Source organism: Aptenodytes forsteri, unplaced genomic scaffold (genome assembly GCF_000699145.1).
Source record: "Aptenodytes forsteri isolate BGI_AS27 unplaced genomic scaffold, ASM69914v1 Scaffold249, whole genome shotgun sequence".
NCBI lineage: Eukaryota > Metazoa > Chordata > Aves > Sphenisciformes > Spheniscidae > Aptenodytes > Aptenodytes forsteri.
In genome coordinates, this window is record NW_008796188.1 from 124,788 (window position 1) to 149,732 (window position 24,945).

Genomic DNA, 24,945 nt, shown 5'->3' on the forward strand with positions numbered 1-24,945 from the left:
GACCAGCTGATGGATGTCCTCTCTTGGAGGCATGATAGCCAGGAAACCAATTACCACTTAGGAGGACAGCTCTGCACTAACTCAGTGTCCAAACACACTAAAATCTATAAGAACTGGGAATCAAGAAAGACAGAGGCATGAGGCAGGTGCATCCCAGTAATTAGATAGCAATAAGGAATGCATATGTACCCAGAGCCTTCATATCAGAAGGTCTATAACTTTCAAAACCATGAGATGCATTGGGCTGCCCAAGATAGGACCTTGGACCTCTGTTATAGCCATTGCTCTGCAATAAATTGATTTGCTGGCTACTCCCGAAGCACCTAATCTCCAGGTGGTTATAAACTGGGCAGCTCCACTGCAGGCAATAGAGCTGTGATTGTTGAGTATGCTTTATGAGCAAAAGCACCTTTTTTGACTTCTCCCATTTCTTTGTCCCATTCTGTTGAGTCGTCCCCTAGGTCTGCTACTCTGACACAATAGCTCCTGTAAAAACAGTGTCTCTATGCAATAACAAGGATTTTCAAGGAAAATCTTTGTTGGGTCTATTTGCAACATGCAACCTCTATAGAGAAGTGATAATGCTTGTGATTTTTTTTTTTATTATGTGTGTGGGGTTTTGATAATATTTTCATCTTTTGGCATCCAAAGATGCACTTCACAAGAAATTCATTAATGGGACATCTTCCCGTCTGCCTGCTCCACTCTTGCCATGACACAGCATTCTTTTCTCAATAGAAAACCAGGCTGCCACTGCTTTCCCCCCTCCATCCATCCCACCCACACGCTTTGAAAAACCTGGGCAGTGCAGATTTTATTTAAAGTTTATAACCAGTTTTGCCCATGTGGCTCACGTCAACACTTTCAGAGGGTTATTCTGCCTCTTTGGTGCTCCCATTAGCTCTGTCTCCTGCAAGGGTTAATGTTCACCTCCCTCTCCATCTAAAGAATAAGTTGTCTATCTCACCCCCACCGTGAGATTAAGCGCAGTCACGGCCACCCTTCATCCTTACCTTGCAAAGTCTTGGCATGCCAAGCCAGAAGCAGGGTCTGTGCATCCTGGGTTTCTAAGTGAAATTAAAATGACAAAAATTTAAAAATTTGAAAAAAAAAAACCAGCAAAAATCTCACTGCCCCAGTAAAGTCTCTTGCAAAGAGGGTTTGTCTGTGGGAGTGAGGGCTAGGAACAAAGTTGTGGGGTGGAGGGGGAGGAGAGCATGATTGACAGCCCTGAGCTGAGACTCATCCCTTACCTTGGGCCATGCAGTCTGATTGGCTGCCTGCTGACATCCCCAAGCCCTGCACTTTTTAATAGACGCTTTTGGATGATCTACAGGGAAAAGGCTTGGAGAGGTGTGTTTCTGACAAGCCAGAAAGTCATCCGCACTACAAGGGACTTTGTTTAACTCTTTTTTTTTTTTTTTTTTTTTTCTGGAAGGAGGGGGATTCTTCATTTTTCGCACTTAATGTTTTTCTGAAAACTTCACTGAGATTTTCCCCTTGCACCAGCCTGGACTAATGGATTACCACCTGCTTGGACTAATTTTATCTTTTCTCTTCAATGGCACAAAGGTCTTAGCCGGTTACCCAATTTGGTGGTAAGATTTCTTCCCCCCCTTCCTTCTTTCTATGATTGATTAATGAATTAATTAATTATTAGCTATGGGATTTGTGTGTATGCGTGTTCCTTCCTTTTCACCCTTCGCCCTGCTGAGCTGGCCACGACTGCATGTTTGATTCTAAGCATAATTTCTTTAGATTTGACCAGTAATTCATGAAAAGTTTGGGGGTTATTTTTAAAGGGCAATGTCTAGGTTTCCCTTTGCGCAAATGGAGTCTTCCCCACCACTCTTAATTTCTCCATTTTCGTCACTGTAGCAATAGGCATTTGTTTTAGATGTAAAAGGATGCGGTTTTATTTTCTTGTGCAATAGGAATTTTGTCTGTTGCATGACTGTGTAGCAGGTATTTTCCTTCTTTCCATTAAACCGTGATCGATCCTTTAAAAAAAAAATTAATTCTATTTTCTTTTTGGCTGCTGCAGTTTTTGGACTTCTTTCTCTTCTTTTGTTGTATTCTGTCATGTGAATTTAGTCTGGCAAATAAGCTGAGAACGCAAATGGCACCTGAGAAAATATTCATTAGTAAAATTCCTCAAAGATGGATTTTGTTCTTTTTAATTATGGAAATGTCACTTATTTCCTTGCACTAACGACAAAAATAATTTTAAAAAGAATTGGTTATATCTTATAATGTGGCTGATAAGAAACCTGAGTTACTTATTTTAAAAATAAATATAACAGTATATAAATAACTATATTAACAAAATGTAATCAGAAGCACTTTAGAACAGAAAATACAGAATAAAACATTTCAGGTCATTAAAACACAGCAGACAGCGAATTGCATAACAGAATATTTCAGTTAATTTCTCTCTTTATCGTGTAGGATTTCTCAATGGAATATATCTTGTTAAGTTTCTGTATGTGCCAGGTAGGGGCTGTAAGCCTAATGATCTGTAGGGCAAAGAGGGAGATGTTGGAATTTGGTGCTACTGAGATTCTTGGGTTATTTTCGCCTTTCCAGAAAAGTCTTTTTTTTAATTATTGAATTAGAGCCTTTCAGTGCCAACATGGAGATGGCAAGAAGTAGGTGGGAGTGAACTTGGAAATGGACTGCCATGTCTGGGAATATTTAGCAATCGGAAGGGAAAAGCTGAATTTTTTTTTAATGATCCACTTATTACCGTGGACTTTGAGAATGAAAATGTGCAGTTCCAGTAGAGAAAGACTGAGAATACAATGAGAAGTCCATGCTCAGGAAGCATTTAAAAGCTACGCAGGTTCATGAAATGGCTAAATCACAGCGTGTTTTCTTGAAGAATTAAATTATTTCCTCGCCCTGAGTATGGCTGCCTAACTTCAGGATCTAAGCCTGGGGCAGGAGACCCTGCTGAAATATAGACAGCATCACTTTGATTCCTTACATCCCCTTTCTCCTTCATCTGGGGACCAGCATGTCTGAATGGGGGTGCGCAGTGGGTTGTGGAACAGGCCAAAATTGCATGGCTGGTTCTAAAGGCAAGAATCTGCATGGGGCAACGGTACCTTGCCGTGACATCAGCTCTCCCAGGGTCTCACCAGCTCCTGACCTGCCTCAGGCTTTGATATAAATCGGGATTTAATGGCCAGAATCAAGGAGGGTTTCGACTCTCAGAGCGAGGAACCAAAATTTTCTTGATGAAAAGGTCTTTTTTTTTCCCCATGAAGCGAAAATGTCCCCATGAGCAAAATGTCTCTCCCTGGTTTTGGGAGAAGACGCTGCAGGCAGGTTTCTGCCCCATGTCCCTGTCTTCTCCAAAATCCTTACAAGTTCACCCAAAATGAACAATACAGAGGACATGTAAGACAGAAACACCAGGGGCATGGTAAGCAGCATCCATGGGAAAGGAGGGAGTTGAACAAACTATCCGCAGAATTTCATTCAATAGATCTGCATCTTGCATATTTTTTGGAGATTCTGGCAATACTAAAGTGCCAGAGAGTCTCTGCTGCACTGAAGGGATGTGATGAGATGCCCCACGTAGGGTTGAGTGGCTATCAAAAATGGCATAGGGTTTTAGAGGTTTCTTGAAGGCCGAGGGAGCAGAAGGGCACAAATATCTGGGCCAGGGCTCCCCAACGGCTCAGGCAGAGACAATGCTTCCCACAGCACACAAAATTAAACATCTCCTTCAGTCCCACTGAAGGTTTTTAATATCTGCTCTGTGGAACTGAGATCTTGTGTACAGTGTGCCCTAGCATGATGTGATATATACTTTTAAAAAAAGCATTCTTTTCCAGTTGTCTTCCTGATCCTCTGATCTTTAGGCAGGCACAGAGCAGACTTTGGGGGATGAGTCCCACTTGCAGGGTTCAACACGCCCCAAAACAGGGGGAGGGAAGCAAAGATGGGACACAGCATCAGCCCAGTCCCCTGCGCTGGGCTCCTGCAACCCTCCAGGCCAGGCTGGACCAGAGATCATCAGTGCTTCCTTATCCTCAGCTAAACCCATCTCTGCTAAATACAAGACCTTCAGGAAGGCTGTTTGTCTTGCAGGACCCCGAGACTACTGACAGATAGTGCCCGGTCCTGCTGGTGCAACCTTTCTGGGTATTTTTCTACTGTATAGGGAATATTTTGGCAGGAAAATCAAAACAGAGCATTTCTGCTTTTGGGGCATAAATGGGAAAAACATTTATTCCTGTAGTGGGGAGGAAGTGTCTGAATGCACACAAGGAAAAGAAGTGCAACGAGAATGGGGTCTCGGCACCTTGTAAATGGGTTTAGGGGTGGCTGGAATAATCCGGCTGCTCCACAGTGCAGTCAGACAATGCCAGCAAGCACGCCATCAATGACAGTGTGGTGGAAGGGATAAAAGCAAAACGATGAAGTTGCTGAGGGTTTGCACTGAGTTGTATTTTTATTGAGGGGCCAGGGAAGGATGCTGGCCATCTGGTTATATTATCTAGAGAGAGCATAACTCAACAGCAACCCTCCAGCTTGTACGCCATCGTGTTGGAGGGTGGATCCTGCCCTTGGCCTCAGTGGTGAAACATTATAGGCAAGGCAGTGAGGCTCAAGCCATCAGCTCTTGGCACGGGGAGCAGTCTGGACAGATGGCATGCAAAGGAAGGACTTTGTGGTGTAAATACAGATCTGCAGTGTCCAGGCTCGCTGGTGGCAGCAGGAAGGTGGAGCCACTGGGCTGCAAAGCCAAGAGGGGAGTTTGCAGTCCAGCCTGTTTGATTGCTGGCAAGTCCCTGACATCATCCTCTCCCCGACCAACTAGCATTTTCCCAGGCAATGCCTGAGCAAGGTCCAGGGGTAGCACAGACTGTAGATGTAACCTTCAGTGAGCAGGGGTGGTATTTTGTCATAGGTCTAACCCTTCTTCACATGCTTCCATCCTATTACAGCAGTGAAAAGGAACAAATGGGGCACAGATGGGAAAAGGTCATCTGCCTCACTGCCAGCAAGAGTGCTGACAAGAGGAGCTAAAGCCAACAAAAGCTTCCTCAGATATGTGTCCAACACTTATGCTGTCTGGGTTACTGCTGCTAAAAGAGAGGCAGAGAAGGAAGAGATGGAGAGATGTGGTGAGGCCATGGAGACCAGGACTGCTGCTCTTCCTGACCCTTCAGGGATGGCATGGATGGAAGTAAAGTGGGCAGCGGGGCCGTGGCTGGCACCCCAGCCCCACAGGCAGCAGTGACAGGTCATGCCAACAGCCTTTTTAGGAGCCAGCAGAAGGGATGGTGGTGACACCAATCACATCTGCAGTCATTTTTTTAATCCCAAATACCCTGATGACAGCATGGATAACAGAACATCTGAGTCATTGGGGTTGGGGGGAATCAAGGTATGAAAGACTGGTCAATGCAGCATATAGACAGACTGATGGATGGGCCCAGAGCTTCCTGGTAATGTCCTGAGAGAATTTAGATGAAAATCTAGCCCATGGCCAGAGCTGTGTCAGTGCAGGCCAACAGAGATATTGTGGCCCAGTAAAAAACTAGAAACCACTCCCAGGATGCTAATACATGTGCAGGGGCTGAAAAAGACAATCAGGGAGACAACTCCATCCATGAACTGAGAAGAAACACCAAATGCCCTCCTCTTGCATGAGGGTCATTCACCAAGAAGTCTTGAAAACCTCTGGTGTGTCACTAGCCTGGACAAAGGAACCAAATTTGGAATTATTGGTGTAAACAGGGAGTAAAATATTCAGTCCCACTTCTCTCATCATTCCTCAAGACACAGTATTAGTAGATCACTGCCAATAACTGTGACTCTCACCAAGTGCATCTTCCCATCCAGCATTTCTTGGCCTCTAAGCAGATGGCTTGGCAACTGGAAGAATGGCTTTGTCCATCATATGTTATTAAATTTTATTTCTATCCCTCAGAAATGTTTTCAGGGGGAGCTAGAGACTTTGGCAGCTGGCTGAGGATCCCAGTGGCCTTGGGCCCCTAGGAAGAGGCAGATAGAAACTTAAAAACATGTTCTCACTGGTCCCACAGTAGCTTCCTCATTAGAAAAAACCTGTATGTGAAAACCATTTGCATGTAGATGTAGTCTGAGGTGACATGTAACTTTTCTTTAGCTCTCAGTGTCTCACATTGCTGGAATGAATGGGGGACTTCATTCTCTTGGCAGTCTTGTTTTTTTCATTCTCTGAAGGTTCAAAACATTTATATCCTGTAGCCTGTGTTTTGTTATAGGCATGTGGCCCTTCAACCTTTATTCAAAAGGAATAAAATTGCAGTGCAGCATCAGACTACAAGAGTGGGTTTCCTGATGCAAATCCAGCTGCTGTAGCACTACAAAGGAAGAAAAAGACCCCACGTATAATTGTTCTACAGCTTAAAATACAGCCAGTTCTGGGGAAAAATGACTAAGATAATGATGGAGTTTGTCAGTGACAGAGCTGACGGTACTTACCGTGCAAGCCTAGAGGTGCTGCTCTGGCTCCTGGTCTGGTACACGAAGCCAAAGCACCTCCACCAGCAGCCTGTGCTGGCACGTGAAGCTCTGAACTGGAAGAGTTGACACATAAACCACACATCGCCTTCTGCTGACGCTGCTGGAGGGGTGTTAACACCCGCCGGCGGCTGGTGGGTAATGCCGCAGACTGCTGCCCCTAGATGTGTCAAAGCTTGTCTGCCAGAGCTGTAGGTGAAGCCACCTGGGGATTGCAGTGAGGCCAGAGTTAATGAGGAGAGATGCTGGGGTGATGTGTGGCTGCTCATGAAAACAGCTGTCAATAACTAAATGGCCACAAGCATTCAGGATCTTGTGGTTTTAAAGGTCTTCTTCAGCATTTTCTGCAGCCAGGCATGGCCCATGGGAATCCATATCACCACCCTGCCAAATGGGACGGTTAGTCCATGCCATGAAAGCAAGAGCTTTTCATGATCAAGCTGAAATTCAGATTCATTGTCTGTCCTGTACAGCAAACACACATGGGCAGCCTAATCATTGCCAGAGGAGAGCTTCTGAGGATGTACAGCCTTGTGAACCTCAACATACTCCAGGTCTTGGCAGAGTGTTAGCATGGCCAGGTAGCATCTCTTGTCGGTTTTCTCTCTCCCCTACATGGCAGAGTGCAGTGCAGTGGAGTCCTGCTGGTAACAGCTTCAAAATGCTACTAGAACACAACAGCAAAGAGCAATAAGAAATGTACACGTTTCCCTAAATATCAGGAAGCCTCATTCCTTTGAAAACTAACCACTCATGTCTCCTGGAGTGTCCCAGCCCCAGGGATCCACTCTGTCCTGCAGGGCCAACAGAAGCCTGGAGCCAGATGAGCATAAGGAGAAGGGCTCTGACTCACATAAAGACTTAAAAGTGTTTCCGCCCTTAAGCTAGAAATCTCTGTTACCATTCTTGTAACTAAATTTAGAAGTAAATTTAAGTGGTCACAAAGAGGCTGTTTAATTGCAAACCAATCGCGTTTCATTTGAATCCTTCATTAAAAGCAGAATTTGACAAAGTGGAACACCTGTCTAATGGACCCCACGCAAGAGCACTCAAAATTCAGGGGGGACATTTGACCCACCAGCTCAGGGCTGGCTGCAGGGTGTTGGCGATGCTGGAGGCCACCAACAAGCAAATTCACATACCAGCTGTTCTACATGCTGACTTGCTTCCCCAGCTATATGTCATCACTCACCTTGATGCGGGCAGGTAGACACTTCACACCCCACCAACATAGTTGTGTGTATGCAGGCGGGGAACTGGTGACGGTGGTTACCAGCAGGAATATGAACCCACAGTTGTGCTCATCCCAAACAAACTGAAGTGCACGCTGGGCTACATTAGGAGGAGGAGTGTGGGCAGCAGATTGAGGGCAACTGTCATCCTCTGCTTGGCATTTGGGGCACTTGTAATACTGTGTTGAGAAGTGTCCCCCCTACCCCCAGTTCAAGAGGGATGTAGAGAAACTGGAGAGTAGCCAGTGGATGCTTCCAAGATGGTAAGAATCTGGGGCACATGGTTCACCAGGAAAGGTGGTGGGACCTGGGCTCATTTAGTCTGGCCAAGAGGAGACTGAGGGCTGTTCAACAGCAGCCTATGGCTTCTTGAAGGGCTCTTACAAAAATGATAGAGCCAATCTTTTCTCCGTAGTGCCAGCCAATATAGCAAAGGGCAATTCCCACAAGCTGGGGCTTCAAAGGTTCATGCTTGCATGAGGAGACCCTCCTTGCTCCAGGGTGGTGTGGCCCAGAGCCAGGTGCCCATGGAGGTGAGGAGGCTCCTTCCTTGGACATTTGCAGGACTCAACTGCACAAAGCCCTAGCCACCCTGGGCTGGTGCTGGGGAGTGTCCTACTCTGAGCAGGTGCTTGGACCTCCAAGGATCCTCTCAGCCATCATTTCTGTGACTGTGATACACCTTTTGCTGAGGCCAACAGCAGTGCTACAATAGATGTGAAGTGTTAGACAGGTCCTGGATTACTCAGTCCCCATTAGTGTATGTCTAATGGGCAGTGGGACCTTCATTAGGACCCTGAACACAACTAAGCAATTCTCATCCACGTGACAGCCCAAGGCTTATGATGGCAACATATGGCCCAACACACACGTGCCAAGGAGAAACCTGATGGTGACTCATGTCACCCCTGCTATATGCTACACATCTTCTGTGCCCAGATATGAGTCATTGCTACTCAACTAGGTCATGACAGGTCTTTAGCTAATGCTTTGTCACTGCATTTATCTTGGCTCTGTTGCTCTCCAGCTCCTGCACTGCAGTCACTGCTCTACTGGGTGTGTGAGCCGAGGAGAGATGCAAGAAAGCCTTCAGCCCTTCCTCCCTCCCTGTAGGCACAGTACAGACCTAGGTAGTTTGAACCCTCAGAGGACATGACTCTAAGGTCACCAAATCACTTCTGACTTTTAAATTATGCTTTCATAATTTAGCTGACACTCTAAGGGCACTTGATTTCCACTGCTGTCCTGGAGGCCCAGTGAACACTGCCCACATACTCACCAGGGCTGGTAACCAGGAGGTAGAAGGTTATCTTCCACTTGACATTGGTGATAGGGTCTCAGTGATGCTCATCAGGCCTTTCCACTGCCAAGTCAAACAGTTCAACCTAAACCAGCGGCTGGATTTTGTATGAAAAGGCAGGAAAATATCCATGTAGCCAGTTTTAAAGAACTAAAAAGTGAACCTTAAATATGAAATAATAAAGATCAAAGAATTGTGCTGTGTATTGAAAATACGCAGATATAATGCACAGCACTTTCAATTATCTCTGCAATGTATTCAAATGAAAAATGTCTTCATCTGATGTGTGCTACAAATCTCAATTTCTAAGGCTCGCCAGCAGATAGGCCAGCCACCTAGAAATACACCTCATCTACTGTTCAGACACAGAAGCTGTTGGTCCATCTGCTGACAGAAATCTCAATGTGAAGAAGAGTGCAGTACCCCTTTTGCATCATGAGAACCAAGCTGCCTTAATCAATGTATGCTTAACATATAAAAATCATAGGGTTAGCAATGGTATTTGTTTAGCTATGTCTCACTGCTAACACGCTCTTAGCCTTGTACATCCGATTTGCATGACTTGTGTTGAGCCAAAGTAGTATCTATGGCAATTTGGCTCAACTTGAGCCTGTTTTGAAATTTTTGCCAAGCCTGAGTGAAACATCCTAGGCACGTCTAGTAGGAGTCTTAGCAGCTGCTAGTTGCTGTCTTCCCACTACCAGTGTTTGGCTGGTTTTAATATGTGACGGCATATCAAATATGGAACATTTTTGAGCATTAAAATAGAAAGAATTCTGGATTCAGAGTCCAGCCATTCAGCAATGTGGACACACCCAAAGTCCTTGATGAATGTCAAGGCCTTTGTGCATCCAAGAAATACTTCTGAGTAGCTATTATCATTTTTACAACATTATGAAGCTCATACCAAAGGCTTTTTGAAGATGGATTCATGGATTTTATTTGTGTCCATATGGATAGGATCATGTCTCAGGAGATATGGTCAAACCTGGAAATAAAAATCCAGTAGGCTGGCATTCCTTCTTTATTTAAGCATACTCTTACTCTCAGTTTCCTAAAGGCAATGGCTCTAAATGGAGCTTGTAGTGGAAATTGTGCCCAACCTGGGATAGCTCTAAAAGGTTATAAGGTACTTCTTAAAATAATAATCTATGGCAAGAGAATTGCAGTGAGATTTCTCTCCCAGAAAGATAGGATCCTACTGTATGGAAATCACCAAGGCACAGTCTGCTGCTGATGGGAAGATGCTACCTCTCTATAAGGTAGACCTTCAGAAAGTCTGTCTTAGGTCTGATCTTGGAAAGGATGAAATCACCTGGTCTCTTTCCTCCATTGGTAGTTGGAGCCACCCAATGACTGCAGGCTAGACACCTGTTTTCCACTGGCTGTTGTTGGGATGAGACAAATCCGATGTTCACCGGCTCCTGCATATGTCCATAATTTCATTCTTCTTCAGTTCCCAATTCCACTCAGTGGATCAATCAGTGGTTTTCCTAAAGGATCTGAAATGGGAAGGATTTGTCAGGAAGTTGGCTGTATAATTTACATATTCCATATATAGACAGTTACAGCTCGTGTTCCTTAAATTACTCAAAGTTTAATTTTAGCCTTCCGTTGGCAGATGCAATCTTATTTTTGCTGACCTGATCTGAGGTTCATTTTGTATCTACAAATGGAAGTGTTTTAATATTACTCAAGTTTGGAGGTAATATTATAGTGATACTGAATGTAATGAAAAGCTTCTGATATAGGGGGGTATCAGGTGATATTATTTAAGGTTATTTAGCGGAAGTTTCAGGATAAAGACCATGTCAGGAGTGTGACATGGTAAAAAACACATCTCAGGACCAACCATGGGGCATAGGTTGAGAAACATTGTGTTATAATTAACACTTGGTGCCTTTTTAACACTGTCTGTGCATTGACTGCATGTGAATTTGCAGCTTTTCCTATGATAATACCTGGAAAGAAAGCTTAGGACTAGGCATATCTTGAGAGTCTCCACCTCTTTCAGTCCAGGAGCACTGTGTTTCTTACTGTTTACTCTGACTTGTAATTCCAAATTAACCCCAGAACAGAAGGTATTTGCAAACCACTGGGTAAAATAGTGGTCCTTTACAAGCATAAATCGTCTCCCTTGTCTAACACATTACCCTGGCTAGAGGGTGCCTGTTTCCAGACCATACATCCATCCAACATATTTAGTAGACAGATAGGCTAGTGCTGATGCAAGTTAGTCAAGAAAACTTCTACCATCACCTAAGGAAGAAACTGCGAGCCATCCTCGGCTGAAAGGACTTCTACTGCACAGGCTTGAAAAATGGAATATTTACCCTGTAACAACAAAAATGTTGATCACCAGGACTGTTAGTGTAGTTGCTTTGCCATCTTTGAAAACATGAAAGAACTATGCTTTGATAAGCAAATTTGCTATGATAAAGGAGCCAAACTCTTTGTAATTCCTTTTCCAAAGATAGGTTTCCTGATTTGTTAATTTGCTAATTTGTCTTTTTCACAATTCTCTGAACCTGCTGGGTTTTAATTAATCTTACAAATTGAATCAAGTCTAACTGGCACCTTTCCCAGTACTTGCACCTTTCATTTTTGAATGAGAAACACTTTTCCTGAGCCACTCTAGCATCGCATTGGCTCATGCACTGGAGATCTTCCTCCACCTTTTCAGCAAATAGACCCTCCAACTTTAAAACAGAAGGGGTTAGTGTTAGCTGATAAACTCTTGATTTTTTATTCTGATTCCATTTCTATGTCTCACAGTCATCCAGTTTTCCTGCAGTTACTTTCTAGCAATTGTAAAGAATAAGAATTAAGAAATTTGCAGTAATCCTTGAAAACTATCACAGGGGCTTTTCACAGCTCAGTGGAGCTAACAAGTGCCACTCAACTCCTTACTCCTTATTCCTCTCCTTCCACTGGAGATATCTGCAGTGCAGGTAGCTTCATCTTAGCTAGTTGCCTTACTGACAATGGTACATTTGCAGCATGGGTTTTACTTGTGGAGGTCTAAAATGAGATGAGTGCCTATTTTGCTCCTTGGACTATGGTGGCCAACCAGGACAGTGGTCTCAGCTGAAATGTCTGCAGTCCATCAGATGACTCCCATCATCTGCATGTACAACACAGCTGGGTCCAGACTTATCTGCAAACCTCACAAAATTATTTATTTTCTTGTAGGAGTTAATGTTTCAGCCTCCAGCCCAGATTTCAGCCAATAGCACAGATATCCCATGCCTCAGCTGGGTAATTCCCTCATCACTGATCTGTTTTTCACCTGATTTCCTAATATGTGCTTCCCATGATTGCTGATGCTTTCAGTAGTTGTTTTTCTTTTGTTTTCATTGTTGCAAAAGATTTTCATTGGTCTTTAAGTTCTAACTGATTATTGCATTGTATGTGCTCTGGCCTCATCATCTTTGGTAACAACCAAATCACCTTTAATAAGTTTTTAATGAAATCCATCACATTTCTGTTTGACAAGCAGTTTATGTAGTACACTGAGTTATGCTTATCTGTATATTTTCACCTTTCATTTCAGTTTGCTCATTTTTCCTGTAAATCTCTCAAAAATAAGATCTCCAGAAATGAAGATCTCCTTTGTGGCTTTTGTGGGGCATGGCCTGTTGCTTCTGTTTGGTTAAGTGAGAAAGCTGAAAGAGTCTGGGAGCTGATATAAGCCCTTACAAAAAGGGAGCCTTTGCCTCAAACTAAGGCAACAGTGGTGCAATGTTCAGGATCACAGTTTTGGAGACTTAAGTTCTACCAAAACCCCTGAAGGAGTCTCACTCCACATCCGTTGGGGCCATGTCTGCAGAGTTCACGGTCTTATCATGAACAGTGGTCTCATACCTTGGTGGCAACCCTTGTTCAACCTTTGATCAGATAAACGAGAGCTTGCACAAAGGCACTACAAGGAGAATTAGAAACACTGGGGATAGCACTATCATCTACACACTAAATGGTCTAGTTCTTGAAGTTCTTGAAAATCAGTCTTTCATACCCAGAAGACACAAAGCGTGTCCCCAGATGTACAGAAGTTATGTTACTCCATTTAGCTCTGCTGTCTATAAGCGCAGCTGTTTCCAGAGCTGAGGCAGACATGCATTGCCATGGTGGTGTCTCCTACCATACCACTAGTACTAATGCTACTCTACTGACCTGCACTGCAATAACTACTTTTGTTTAGTCCAGCCCAGGTAGCCTGGCTCAATACGGCATCCATGATCTTAATGGTCTACGAGTCTTGTGTCTTTGGTGTCCAACCCTGCCTGAGTTTTAGTTGTGCTTCTCTCTTATTCCGTTCAGCCCAGCAGCCCTGTAACCCAGCATCCAGAAAGCTGGACTGTGAAACATGGCTTGGTGACAGCTGGTGAGACTTGTCCATGGATTAGGTTTTGGTGGAGAAAACACTTGAGTTCTACTTTGAGCCTTGAGACCTTGGCTATTAGATGTGTGTTGTTTTTGCTGCATGGGTGGAAACCATACGTGAACCGGAAAAACAGCTTTCTGATGTGGTTTTGAATATTGTGAATTCAAGGCTTGCTGGTAACCCGTGAGAAATGAACAATTGGGTGTAAAAAATCTCTACAGAGTACTGGAATGACTTACATTTAAAAACTTTTCTGTAGGAAAGGATGTAGGTGTTCAAATAACATTTGCTTTGGGGTTGTGTTTTTAGCCTTTGTTTCTTGAGTCATATCAGGGTCCAGGGTATCACTAATGAATTTTCAGTAATAAGTCAACAGCCCAGTTCTGCCTGGCCTTACACATTATATCACCTAATAGAGGGTCCCCATCCCTCCACCCAGTTCCCCAGGCTGCTTTGAACTCAGTTAAGCTCAATATAGCTGGTATTGGACAGAAAAAAAAGCCAGATCTCCAATGATTAAAAAGAAGAAATTTCTGGGCAAAATTTCTGGGCAATAATCAAATGTTTAAGAACAGATGTTATTCTTCTCTATTCCTTACCAAAAACTCTAGGAGTAAAAGATGTTTCCCTTGACTCCAAATCAGATTATTTGTTTAAAAATATGGAAAAGGTAATTTTTTTACATTGGTAAGAAGTTGTCAGTAGAGTTTTGCAAGGACACACACTGTCCAACATATTGAAAAGGATTGCAGTGGGGGAACAGAGATGTGATGAAGTTTGCAAATGTAACACATTGCTCAGGATGGTCCAACATAAAGGTAACCACAGAAGACAGGAATGGATAACACTCAATGGATAATAAAAAGGCAGGTTAATTGCAAATGACTGTGAAGTAATGCAAATTGGGAAAAGGATCCTCAATCTGCACAACATTGATATAGGTTAGACTTTCTATTACAACCACCTTGGAAATGGACTTTATTATGCAGAGTTCTTTGCAGTTGGTAGTTCAGTGCTCAGTAATCAACATGTAGAATTGTACAACATCTACAAGCTTTGCGCCTTGCTGCTCACCCCCTTGCCCAGATTTTTGGGACCACGTTGGTTGATAGGTGGTAGAAAAGGTCTGTTAGGAGCTGTTGCTGGGTTTGTTCTCAAAAAAAAAAATATCCACATGTCACTATTTCAGTCCAAGGTTCATGCATCCTGAGCTCTGTTTGCAACGTGATCATTGATTTCCCAAAAATGTTATACAAAATGAGAAAAACACACAGACAAGCCAACAGCAACAAGGAAACAGAGTGTTTAATGGCTTCAGAGGAGGAGACGATACTTAACTTGGATTTGCAGCTCAGAGAAAGACAATTACGAGTGAATCCAATATAGACCTTGTAGATCAAGAATGATGGCAAGAGTGTTCCTAGGAAAATATGTTTTATTTCTCAGGATATAAGAACCTGTTGTGGGTTAACCCAGGTAGGCAGCTAAGCACCACACAGCCACTCACTCCCTGCCAGCAGGATGGGGAGAGAATCGGAAGGGTAAAAGTACAAAAACTCATGGGTTGAGATAAAGACAGTTTAATAGATAAAGCAAAAGCTGCACGCACAAGCAAAGCAAAATAAGGAATTTATTCAATACTTCCCTTCAGCAGGCAGGTGTTTAGCAGGGCTAAAAGCAGGGCTCCATCACATGTAACATGGTGAGAAGGGAAGACAAACACCATAACTCCAAACGTCCCCAGTTCCTCCTTCTTCCCCCAGCTTCTTGGTTAGTTGGTAATTTACCATACAGTGGGGCCTCTTCAGCATGACTCACCTCCCCTGGTGATGCTCCAAAATTTCTGCCTTTTGGCCAGCCTACGATCACTTCCAGGATTCCTGGGTCATCAGCGTTTTCCATTCAAGACCATTGTGTGATCAGTGCAATCCACTTACTCCATGTAGCGTCAGTTGCATGATGCATAGAGGGGACCCTCCCTTTGAACGTCCAGCCCAGCACAGGCAATCGAGATGCCAAGAGGAGCTGTGCTTCTGAACCAGCTACTTCTGAAGTGGCTCAAACCCCTTCATATGCTGCTAATATCTCTTTTTCATTTGGAGGGTGTAAAGGACATTTCTCACATCTTTTCCTCTCTGGACTGGCCCAAGGGCTACCACACAAACTATCTGCTGTTTTGTTTGTTCAAAGGCTTGTTGCTGCTCCCCAGTGAAATTATTGGCCCTTGGGCTTAAAATGAACTGAGAAGTGTGTAATTAGACTGTGGAACTTGTTCCCAGGAAGCACTGTGGAGGCTACATATACCATGGGGTGAGAAGTGGCTTGGAGAACATTACTAAGAATCACTCCACCTGTAGTCCTTAAGCATGACAGTCCAGAGCTCAGCTTTAACTCAGGAAATCCCACAACCCATCACTGCTGGAACCCACATGTACTGGGCAAAGCCATCTTTTACCCTTGCCTTGTTTCTCATGGTGTTTCCCTATATAGTTGAGATTACTTGTGAAGGAGGCAGAACACTGGCTATGTTGACCTTTGGAGCAGACCCAGTGTGTCAGCTGGTTCAATATTTTCTGCAATATTCATGGCAGTTTGTGTCTCACATCTTTCTAGAGCCCAGTACCCCTCCTCCCTGAGTGCTGCTTTGCTCTCCATGGAAAGGGGGTGGCAGATGCATAATTTTTCACCACAGTAAACCACCAGAACTAATTCTAGATCTGGTTTCCAGAAGATTCAATTCGCTTTTCTATGTTGTATCTGACATAAAACACTTGAAGATCCAGTTCATCCAGATGAGACAGAACTAGGTGCCTTAGTCTCAGCTATACTGCCCAGGATGGCCAGAGCCAAGCTCAGTGCGAGACCATGACACCCACTGTTTCCTCCTAGGCCAGGGTGTGTCCTTTTTGGGGTAACCTCAGGCTGTTTATAGGAGCAGAATCACCCCTGTTATCTTCAATCCTGGTCTCAGGGCAAAGTGAAGGACTCTCCAAAGAGAGGCAGCCAAGGCATCCATCTTAGATCACAACCCAAATTATGGGACAGCTGGGTGGATGTAGTAATTCTCATCTATGGTGTTCAACTGGATGTTTCCATAATATCTGAGCATTGGGCAGACGCTTTTCAATGCCAAAGTTGGTGGCTTACAGTGGGTGATTTCCAGACAGTTGGCACTAACCACTTATTGAGGTTAGCCACTAACAAGGCCTCTCCAAAGTGACACCCCAAACTGGAGGCATGTGGAGAGGGCTTAGCTGACCAATGCGGGGATGACAACATCCCTGCTGGCCTGGGTGGAGAGCTCTCTCTTTTCCGTCCCTCCATTTCTGCAATGCTCCATTCTGGATTGAGTGTCCCATCACCTCCTCCTCCTCCCTGGTAGGAAATATTTCCCTCCATTAGCGCCACCCTTGGGGAAGGAGGTAGGAAAGGAAGGCGAATCCAAGTGGTGGGTTATCTCTTTGCTGGGAATGCCTCGCAGGCAGGACTGGCAGTGGGAGGGTTGGCAAGGGGGGGCAACCGACAAATGAGGTGGCCTTGGTCACACGCGGTGCGTATGCAAATCTACAGCCCTGCCAGGACTCACCGATTTGGAGCGAGCAAGTCTCCAAACAAATTTCAGTGTCTCTCTCTCTTTGGAGGAAAGGTTTTGCAGTGTTGAAAATCTTGCTGTGTTTATTGCAGTCACAGCCTGGAAGCCTCCATTTGCATATGCAAATCATATGCATTTATGTAAATCAATGGGTGAATAATATTATCACAGTCCCTGCAGAATAGAATCTCTCCCATGGCAAATCACTTGATTGTGTTTTCTAAACTGAGAGTGACATTGCTTTGACCAGGCATTACTGAACATAACATTTATATCTGATACACGAAACAACAAAGGAGCCCAGTTCCTGGGCACACACCCTTGTCAGCAACTTTATTCAGGCTGCGTTTGTTAGGAAGAGAAGCAGGCTCCAGCTCCCAAGCCCTGCCCCCCCCCCAATTCCTTCCAGCATTTGCTGGCAAATAAGTCAGAGCCGAACCGTGTGCGATGCCAAGACAAAGGGGTGGAGGCAGATGCCAAATCACTTTCAAGCCCATGACAGAGCCCTGAGTCACCCAAACTGGAGCAGCTCTCCCAGAATGGGCTCATCTTACAAAAGTGCTGTTGCTGCAGCAACACTAATCCACACGCCAGTGGGCAGAGAGATAATGTGAGGGATGCAACAGCAGATTCGTTTGCTCAACGCCATGCTCAGACAAGGGGAAATTATAGTAATCTACAGGGATCTGCTTGCTCTTTTACGAAGCCCTTTGTTGTGGGGACTCCTCAGGCAAAGGGCTTCTGACATTAGAGGGAACCGGTCTCAGTGCAGGCGAATGGCTCAGGTCTGATCCTGCCCTCTGCTCTCTGGCTGGGCAATCCCACAAACCGAGCGAGAAGGGGATTTGACAATGCTCCCTTCGCTGTCTGAGCTGGGAGAAGGACTTCTCCACAAGGCCACTTGAGACCCTAAGGTCTCAGCTGGAGCATGCATCACACCTAGTCTGGTCTGAGGAGCTTGCAGGTCCTGTCCCTGATTCCTCCCTAGCAATCGCTCACATCACCAGCAGGCTCAAGGCCATCAGTGCTGCAGCAATGACCCCTCTATCACAACCCTCCTGTCCTGCTCTGCTCCACGGACTGCCTTGCTCCTGCACTGTGGTAAGGAAGGTGCCTCTAGGGCCAGGCAGACAGTGTGGTCACCATCACCAAAGCCTGGTAAGTGGGTTAATATGAAAAACGTATGCAAATGTGAACATTGGCTGATGTGTCAGTTGAGGAAAAACCTCAGGAAGTTACATGAGATTTGGGGTGGACTAACTGTGTCTCTTGCTGCCTGCTTCCTCACCCCATGATCAAGCAGGTGGGGAAAGCAAATTGTCCCACCAGTGGAGCTGGAATTGGCCTTTGCCAGGGCTCAGACTTGCCCAGCTCAGAAAGCAGAAGTAGGTCTGGGGAGGAAGCAGCGGTCACCCAACAATAAGGAAAAAGGACCACAAGAACAGAGAGTGGCTGGCGATGTGTTAGTGCGGAAGCACCGAGCATGATGGATGTGGAGGTCAGGATCATGCAGAAAGAGACAGCTTCGAGGGAGTAAAGGCAATATGGAGACTGCAAAGAGAGTTGACAGTAGCAAAGGACATGGGGCCAGGCTGTCCCTTCAAGGATGTTGCCAGGACAGCTGAGGATAAAGTACATCAAATTACTCAGGAGAGAAAAACAGAGCTGTGGAGACAGCTGGAGCTTTAAAGGGAGGGGACATGGCTCACAACACAAACAGCAAGAGATGCATGAAGACCAGGAGATAGAAAAAGAAACCTTTTGGCACCTGGAATAGGGCTTGGAGGCAGAGGAGGAGGGAAAGGGATGGTTGGGAACAGAAAAGCAGAGGTGTGGGTGACATGAGAAGAGGAGGGATAGTTAAGATTACAGTAGGAGGCAAGAGGGTTGCAGTGAGTAACAGATCAAAGGGGAGGAGGAGGAGGAGGAGGTTTATAGAGGAAGAAAGTTATGACTGAGCAAAGAGAGTGTGAACGGAAGACGTTTTTGGGATGAGACATTCTCACATCAGAAAGAGAATGGCTTTTAGGGTTGGATTTTCAACAGGTGATGTTGGGTAATAGTACCCAACTATATACCCAATAGCCAATAATACCCAACACCCAAATTGGAAACAAGAGGCTTTCTAGACCAGGTGTTAAAAAAGCACGAGGTTAGGAAGTTTGAGATTTTTGCCTTGCCAATTCCCATCTCAGTACTGACCGGAGAGAATGCAGGAAGGAGAGAGGAGAAATGAGAGATGGGGAGGAAGGTAAGAAGAACTGCCCTAGCTGTTATGCTGGCTCTGGACAGACAGATGACAATTCCAGCCCCCAACTGTCTAAGAAAGCTCAACCAGGCAAACGGGTAGGAGTGGTTGCAAGAATCATTGTCTTTGTGGCAATGGCATTCAAACCATCTAGCACATCCTTTTTCTCTTTGTGCTCTTCCCCCCCACCGCCCCACCATGTGTCTGTCCATCCTCCCCTCATAGCGTGATGAAGCCCAGAAGTGTATCAGTCAGATCTGTCCCAAAAGCCCCACAGCAATGCTTTTGGTCCTTCAGCAATAAATCCATGGTGTGTTGCCAAAGAATTAAATATTTAGTCACAGAATCAAGGAATAGCTGAGGTTGGAAGTAACCTCTGGAGATCACCTAGCTCAACCCACTGCTCAAATAGAGCAGGTTGCCCAAGTCCGCGTCCAGTCGGGTTATGAGTATCTCCACGGTTGAAGTCTCCACAAGCTCTCTAGATAACCTGTTCCAGTGTTCAGCCACCCTCACAGTAAAAAAGAGTTTTCATATGTTCAGACAGAATTTCATGTGTTTCAGTTTGTTCTCATTGCCCCTTGTCCTGTCACTGGATACCACTCAGAGGAGTCTGGCTGCATCTTCTCTGCTCTCTCCCACCAGTTATTTATACACACTGACAAGATCTCTCCAGGGCTTTCTTTTCCTCTGGCTACACCATCCCAGCTCTCACAGCCCCTCCTCATATGTCAGATGCTCCAATCCCAAAACATCTTTGCTCCTCCATCAGTTAACAGACATTTCACAGCTCCACGCAGGCTAATGAGGAGATCATTGAAATGCTCTTTCGTCCTTTTACCTGCCCACACAACATCTAGGATTGCAAGGCAGGGCTAAATGCTCACCTGCTGGACTCCTTTAACGCCATCCATTCCATGTCTCATCCTCTGAATCTGCTCTCGTCTTAACAGAAAAGTCCCTTGTTGCCCAGAAGCTCAAATGCCACTTCACTTACCTACATAATTTACTTGCACAAGCATTTGTGTGTGCGGAGATAGAGGTACTGTGGTGGTACTGATAGTGGTACCACCAATAGCGGGGCCCGACTCATCCCTGGGTGAGTCTGTTCACTGAGCATCATTACTCCTGTTATAGTCAAACCCTCCCTGAGCAATGAGAAATAAATAGCACAGCTCATGACATTTAAGGCTTCCAAAACAGCTTTTCTGAATTGCCCCGTAAATAGCGGGCAGGCTTCTGGCTTTCACAGGGCATTGCTATGGGTAAGGTACATGTTCCTGTGTGAGAAACATCTCTGTGGCTTTTCTAACAGCACGTTGGCTTTTCCTGCTTACTTTTTAAAAAAGATAATGTACCCTTCATGGTTTGTGCTTGCAGCCTCATCCAACCCTGGTGGGGATGAAAAGTCAGTAAAAGCCATCTGAGACAGATGTGTAGGCACAATTTAAAACCAAGTGTCTAGACCACATGTCTAGACTGCAGTCTAGAGAACCTCATGGAGAGGTAAACAGGTAAAACAGGTCAGTGGATCATGTTCTAAAAGTGCATAATTTTCTCCATTTGTTATGAAGGGAGCCTGAGTGACTAGCTTAGGTGGAGATGGCCATAATGGGGACACCTAAAGGTTAGTTCCCTAAGCCAGCCATCTTTTCAATGTAAGTTGATCGATGAGGCATCAATAGAGGTGGGTCAACCTCCAGACTCAGGTACTTTTCATGGAGTGCAATGGAAAGTAACCTCCCATAGGTGCCTGTTCTTCTCTGTTGACTGGAGGAGAAACCAGCAAAACCAGCTGCAATTTTGACAACTAGCTTTTAGATATCTACGGTTTGGAGAAAAGCATCCATCACTATGAACTTCACAGCCACACTCTGAGTGGGTGAGCATACTAGGCTTTTGCAGTGCTCATTGAATCATGTATCATAGAATAATTTAGGTTGAAAGGATCATCTGTTGGTCTCTTATCTGGAGGGCCTACTCAAAGCAGCCCCCTGACTATCGTGGTGGTCTCCACTGGACTCCCACCTGTATGTCCATGTCTTGTCTGTCCTAGGGAGCCCTGAACTGGACATGGGATTCCACATGTGGTCTCACAAGTGCTGAGTAGAGGGGAAGAATCACATCCCTCCATGTTCTAGTTACTGCCTTGCTAATGCAGCCCCAGGATGCAGTTGACCTTTTTTCCTGCATGGACACAAAGGACTCCTGTTCAAGTTGTTTCCCACCAGGATCCTCTAGTCCTTTTCTGCAAAGCTGCATTCTAGCGAGTCAGCCCCCCAACCTGTCCCGTTGTATGGGGCTGTCCCACCCCAGAAGCAGGACTTTGCGTTTGCTTCTGTTGAGGTTCATGAGGTTCCCATCAACACATTTCTCACCCTGTTGAGAATATTCTTTCTGAATACCTGCCCTGCCCTCCAGCCTATCATAACCAGCTGCCAGTTAGACTTTGAGCCATTGACCACTAGACTTTCAGCCCAGTGGTCCACCCACCTTTCAGTCCATCTGTCTAGTATGTATTTCATCTGTTTTTCCATAGAGATACTACGGAAGATAATCTCAAAGGTCTTGATAAAGCTGAGGTAAATAACATCCACTGCTCTCCCCCCACCACAGAGCCAGTCATCTCATCACAGAAAGCTACCAGATTGGTCAGGCACAAATTGCTTTTGTTAAATCCATGCTGGCTGTTCCAAATCACTCTCTTGTCCTTGATGTGCCTGGACAGGGCTTCCAAGAGGATTTTCTCCATAACCTTCTACAGCTGAAGGTATTGTTTCCCATATCTAGCTGCTGAAGCTGGTGCTATTGGTGTGCCAGTTTTTTCCCACGTTTGCAAGATGCAATGTTAATCATATTTTGGACCACCACATGGGAGAACGCAGAGCCAGCTGCATCTTAGAGGGGGTTGTTCATGACCAGCAGAAATGTGACAAACCTAAAACATATGAAGTGCATTTAGCAGTGTGAACGTAGACTTAGAGAACAGCACTGAAAAGTGCTATTTCTCAGCAGTCCTACAAGCTTCTGTGGATGAGCAGAGAGGAATCCCAAACAGAAATGTCTGTTAATCTAGAAAAAATCTGTAACAGTGCCTATTCAAAATCCTTAGGAACATGGGAAGCATCCATGGAAGGACAGCTGAGATGTCCTTGAATATACTATGTCCAATACCAGACAATTAGTAGGAGACAAGGAAAGGCACCAAGTTTACACTTATTCAGAGATTCAGGTTGGCCATTAGGAAATATTCTTTTCTCAAGGAGGTGGCACAGCCCTGGGACAGGTTCCTGTGGAGGTGGGTGATCTTCACCCTCGGAGGTTTACAAAATTTGGCTTGTCAAAACCATCGCCAGCCTAGTCTAGTGTTGGTGGTTGTCCTGCTTCAAGTCAGGTTGTCCTGCATCTACCTTTTGATATGAGAAATATTCCTATTTGTTGTTTTAACCAGACACAAGTCATAGACCCCAAGCTGAGGAGGTCTGGGAAGTTCTTAAATTGCACTATAACAGTCAGACTACATGTTCCAATTGTTTCTTCTAATCTGTTAATTCAGGATGGGAGGGAACTAGCCTGGGGCACCTGGGGTGGTGGGAGCAGCTCCCAGGTTTCCACTGGTGTTTGCAGACTATGGATGCTTCTGCAACATGAGCTGTAGGCAGAGCACTTGAAAAATGTTTAAAGCTAATTTCTTTACAAAGCTTGTTTGGATCAGAAAGCAATAGAGCAGATCCAGCAGCGGATGTAGGACCAAAAAAAAATCTGTGGGGGACAGAGGAACTTTCCTTAGTGCTCTTCGAATTTAAGGGCAATACTTCAGCATCACGTGCCATTGCATTGGGAGGGTGTTCAGCACAAGCCATTTTGGGGAACCCAGTATCCTTCCTCCATCCCCTGCACTAGGGACTCTGGGATTTATGTCTGGTCTGCAGTTATCATAATGTTATTTCAAATTACTGAGTTGGCTTAAACTTGTTACATATAGTACTCCTATGTCCTTCCATGTGTATCACCCAATAATTTAAGGGCATCTTACCAAATGCTGATGGAGGAGTTAACATTTGTTTAGAGATGAAATAAGGAATATTGATTTCCCAGAAGCCCCCCTCTTACGCTACAGCTGGATCCAAGCTCCTCTAATGCTGCCCAAGTACATCCTTCTCCTTTTGCTGCCTCTGTCAGTGCAGTCACTATCGATATGTGCAGAGGACCATTATGGCAGAAATCACAGCAAGACACAGACCATATGGGCTCTCCCTCTTCATGAACCCAGAGGACAGGGAAAAAAAATGCTCCTTGCAAAGCCAGGGAGGGTTGCGTACTGTGACCACTGAATTTGATCCTTTTACCCCAAGGGTGAGGAATTCATTTGTATTGGCTCAAACAGTTCTTTTCAGAAAAGCACAGGCTGGATTTGAAGACACTCAGTGTTAGAGAATCTGCAACATGTGTTGGACATTTGTCTTTTTCTTTGAAACTTCTGCCTTTGCATTTTGCTGGTCTGAATTGCCACTCACCAGCCATTGTCTTGCCCTCTTCTGCTGGACAGAAAGTCTTAATCTTCCCCTTCTTCCCACTGTAACTAAATAATCTCTCAGAAGTCTTTCCAATAGACTAATCAAACTGTCAACATAAGCCACTGCCTCAGCTCACTGCTATTGCTCTTTTGTCCCCTTTCCATGTTTAACATCCTATTTACAACAAGAAGGAGGCTTAAAACACTCTAGTTCTGCAGTAATGGCTGCAGCATCATGTGCTCTTGACTGGGTAAGACAGCACACACTTGGCCAAAACTCGATGAAGGCAACACAAGTACAAAAACCATCCTTAATATGTCCAGGATGGAAGCTGTAGGCAACCCTCAGAGCCTGGGAGCTGAGTAATCCAATTTCATAAACATGACACTGTCCTCTTTCTCCTTGGATGTCTTATTTAACTTTGCTGAATGTCAAAGGAGATGGTTGTATTCTCATGGAGATACCATTGTAGATGGCTATGACTCACAGCCTACACGAGCTTCATTAAAGCGCTGCGCGGCTGCTACGTGAGTCATCTGCTGTGAGAGAAGTCACATTTGTGATCAGGCTTTGACATGCCCCAATAGTACATTTACACTGCAGTCTTGAGTAGATGCTCTTATATCAACGGGCGTATCAAAAAGGGTGTCCTTTTGTGAAAGCGGCAAGCCAGGCACCAGCTGTATCAGCAGTATCCCTGGGCTGCTGCCCATGGGTTTGGTCAGTGCCAGGGAGTCATGATGCCTTTGAGCCTGTTTCTGGCTTGCAACTCATCTTGGAGCTGGCCACTTCCTATCTCAGTTCATCCTACCTCCTGCCTCGGTACTTGGGGAAAAGAAAGGTATTGTCATGGCAAGGAGAAAGCGGAGCGCCACAGAAGGCAGCTGGGCAGTCACGGCCAGGTGGTGACCACCAATAAGATAATTCTTGAAGAACTTTATCCTTTGGAATCCTTCACTGTCTTTTTCCTTTTCAATAGGTATTCCTGAGCTTTCCATGTTCCAAATACAATTGCAGTACCTAAGAGATGAATACTGAAGTTCAGATTAGGTGTCCTCTAGGGGTTTTACATTTCTTCAGCCAAACTCAGCTGATTTCCACCTAGGGAGAAGGTACCTGATGTAAAAAAGTCAGTCTAACCATTTACCCC

At 45.0% G+C, this 24,945-nt stretch overlaps 1 protein-coding gene across 1 annotated transcript in view; it reads left to right on the forward strand.

Moving 5' to 3' along the window:
* The first annotated feature begins 1,517 nt into the window (after positions 1–1,517).
* The window catches only part of WNT3 (Wnt family member 3), a 51,104-nt gene continuing 27,676 nt past the window's right edge, over positions 1,518–24,945 (forward strand). The window contains exon 1 of the mRNA XM_009287851.1: positions 1,518–1,598. Within this exon, the coding sequence (XP_009286126.1) occupies positions 1,519–1,598 (80 nt within the window). The 5' untranslated portion in view covers position 1,518. The remainder of the gene's footprint in view (positions 1,599–24,945) is intronic.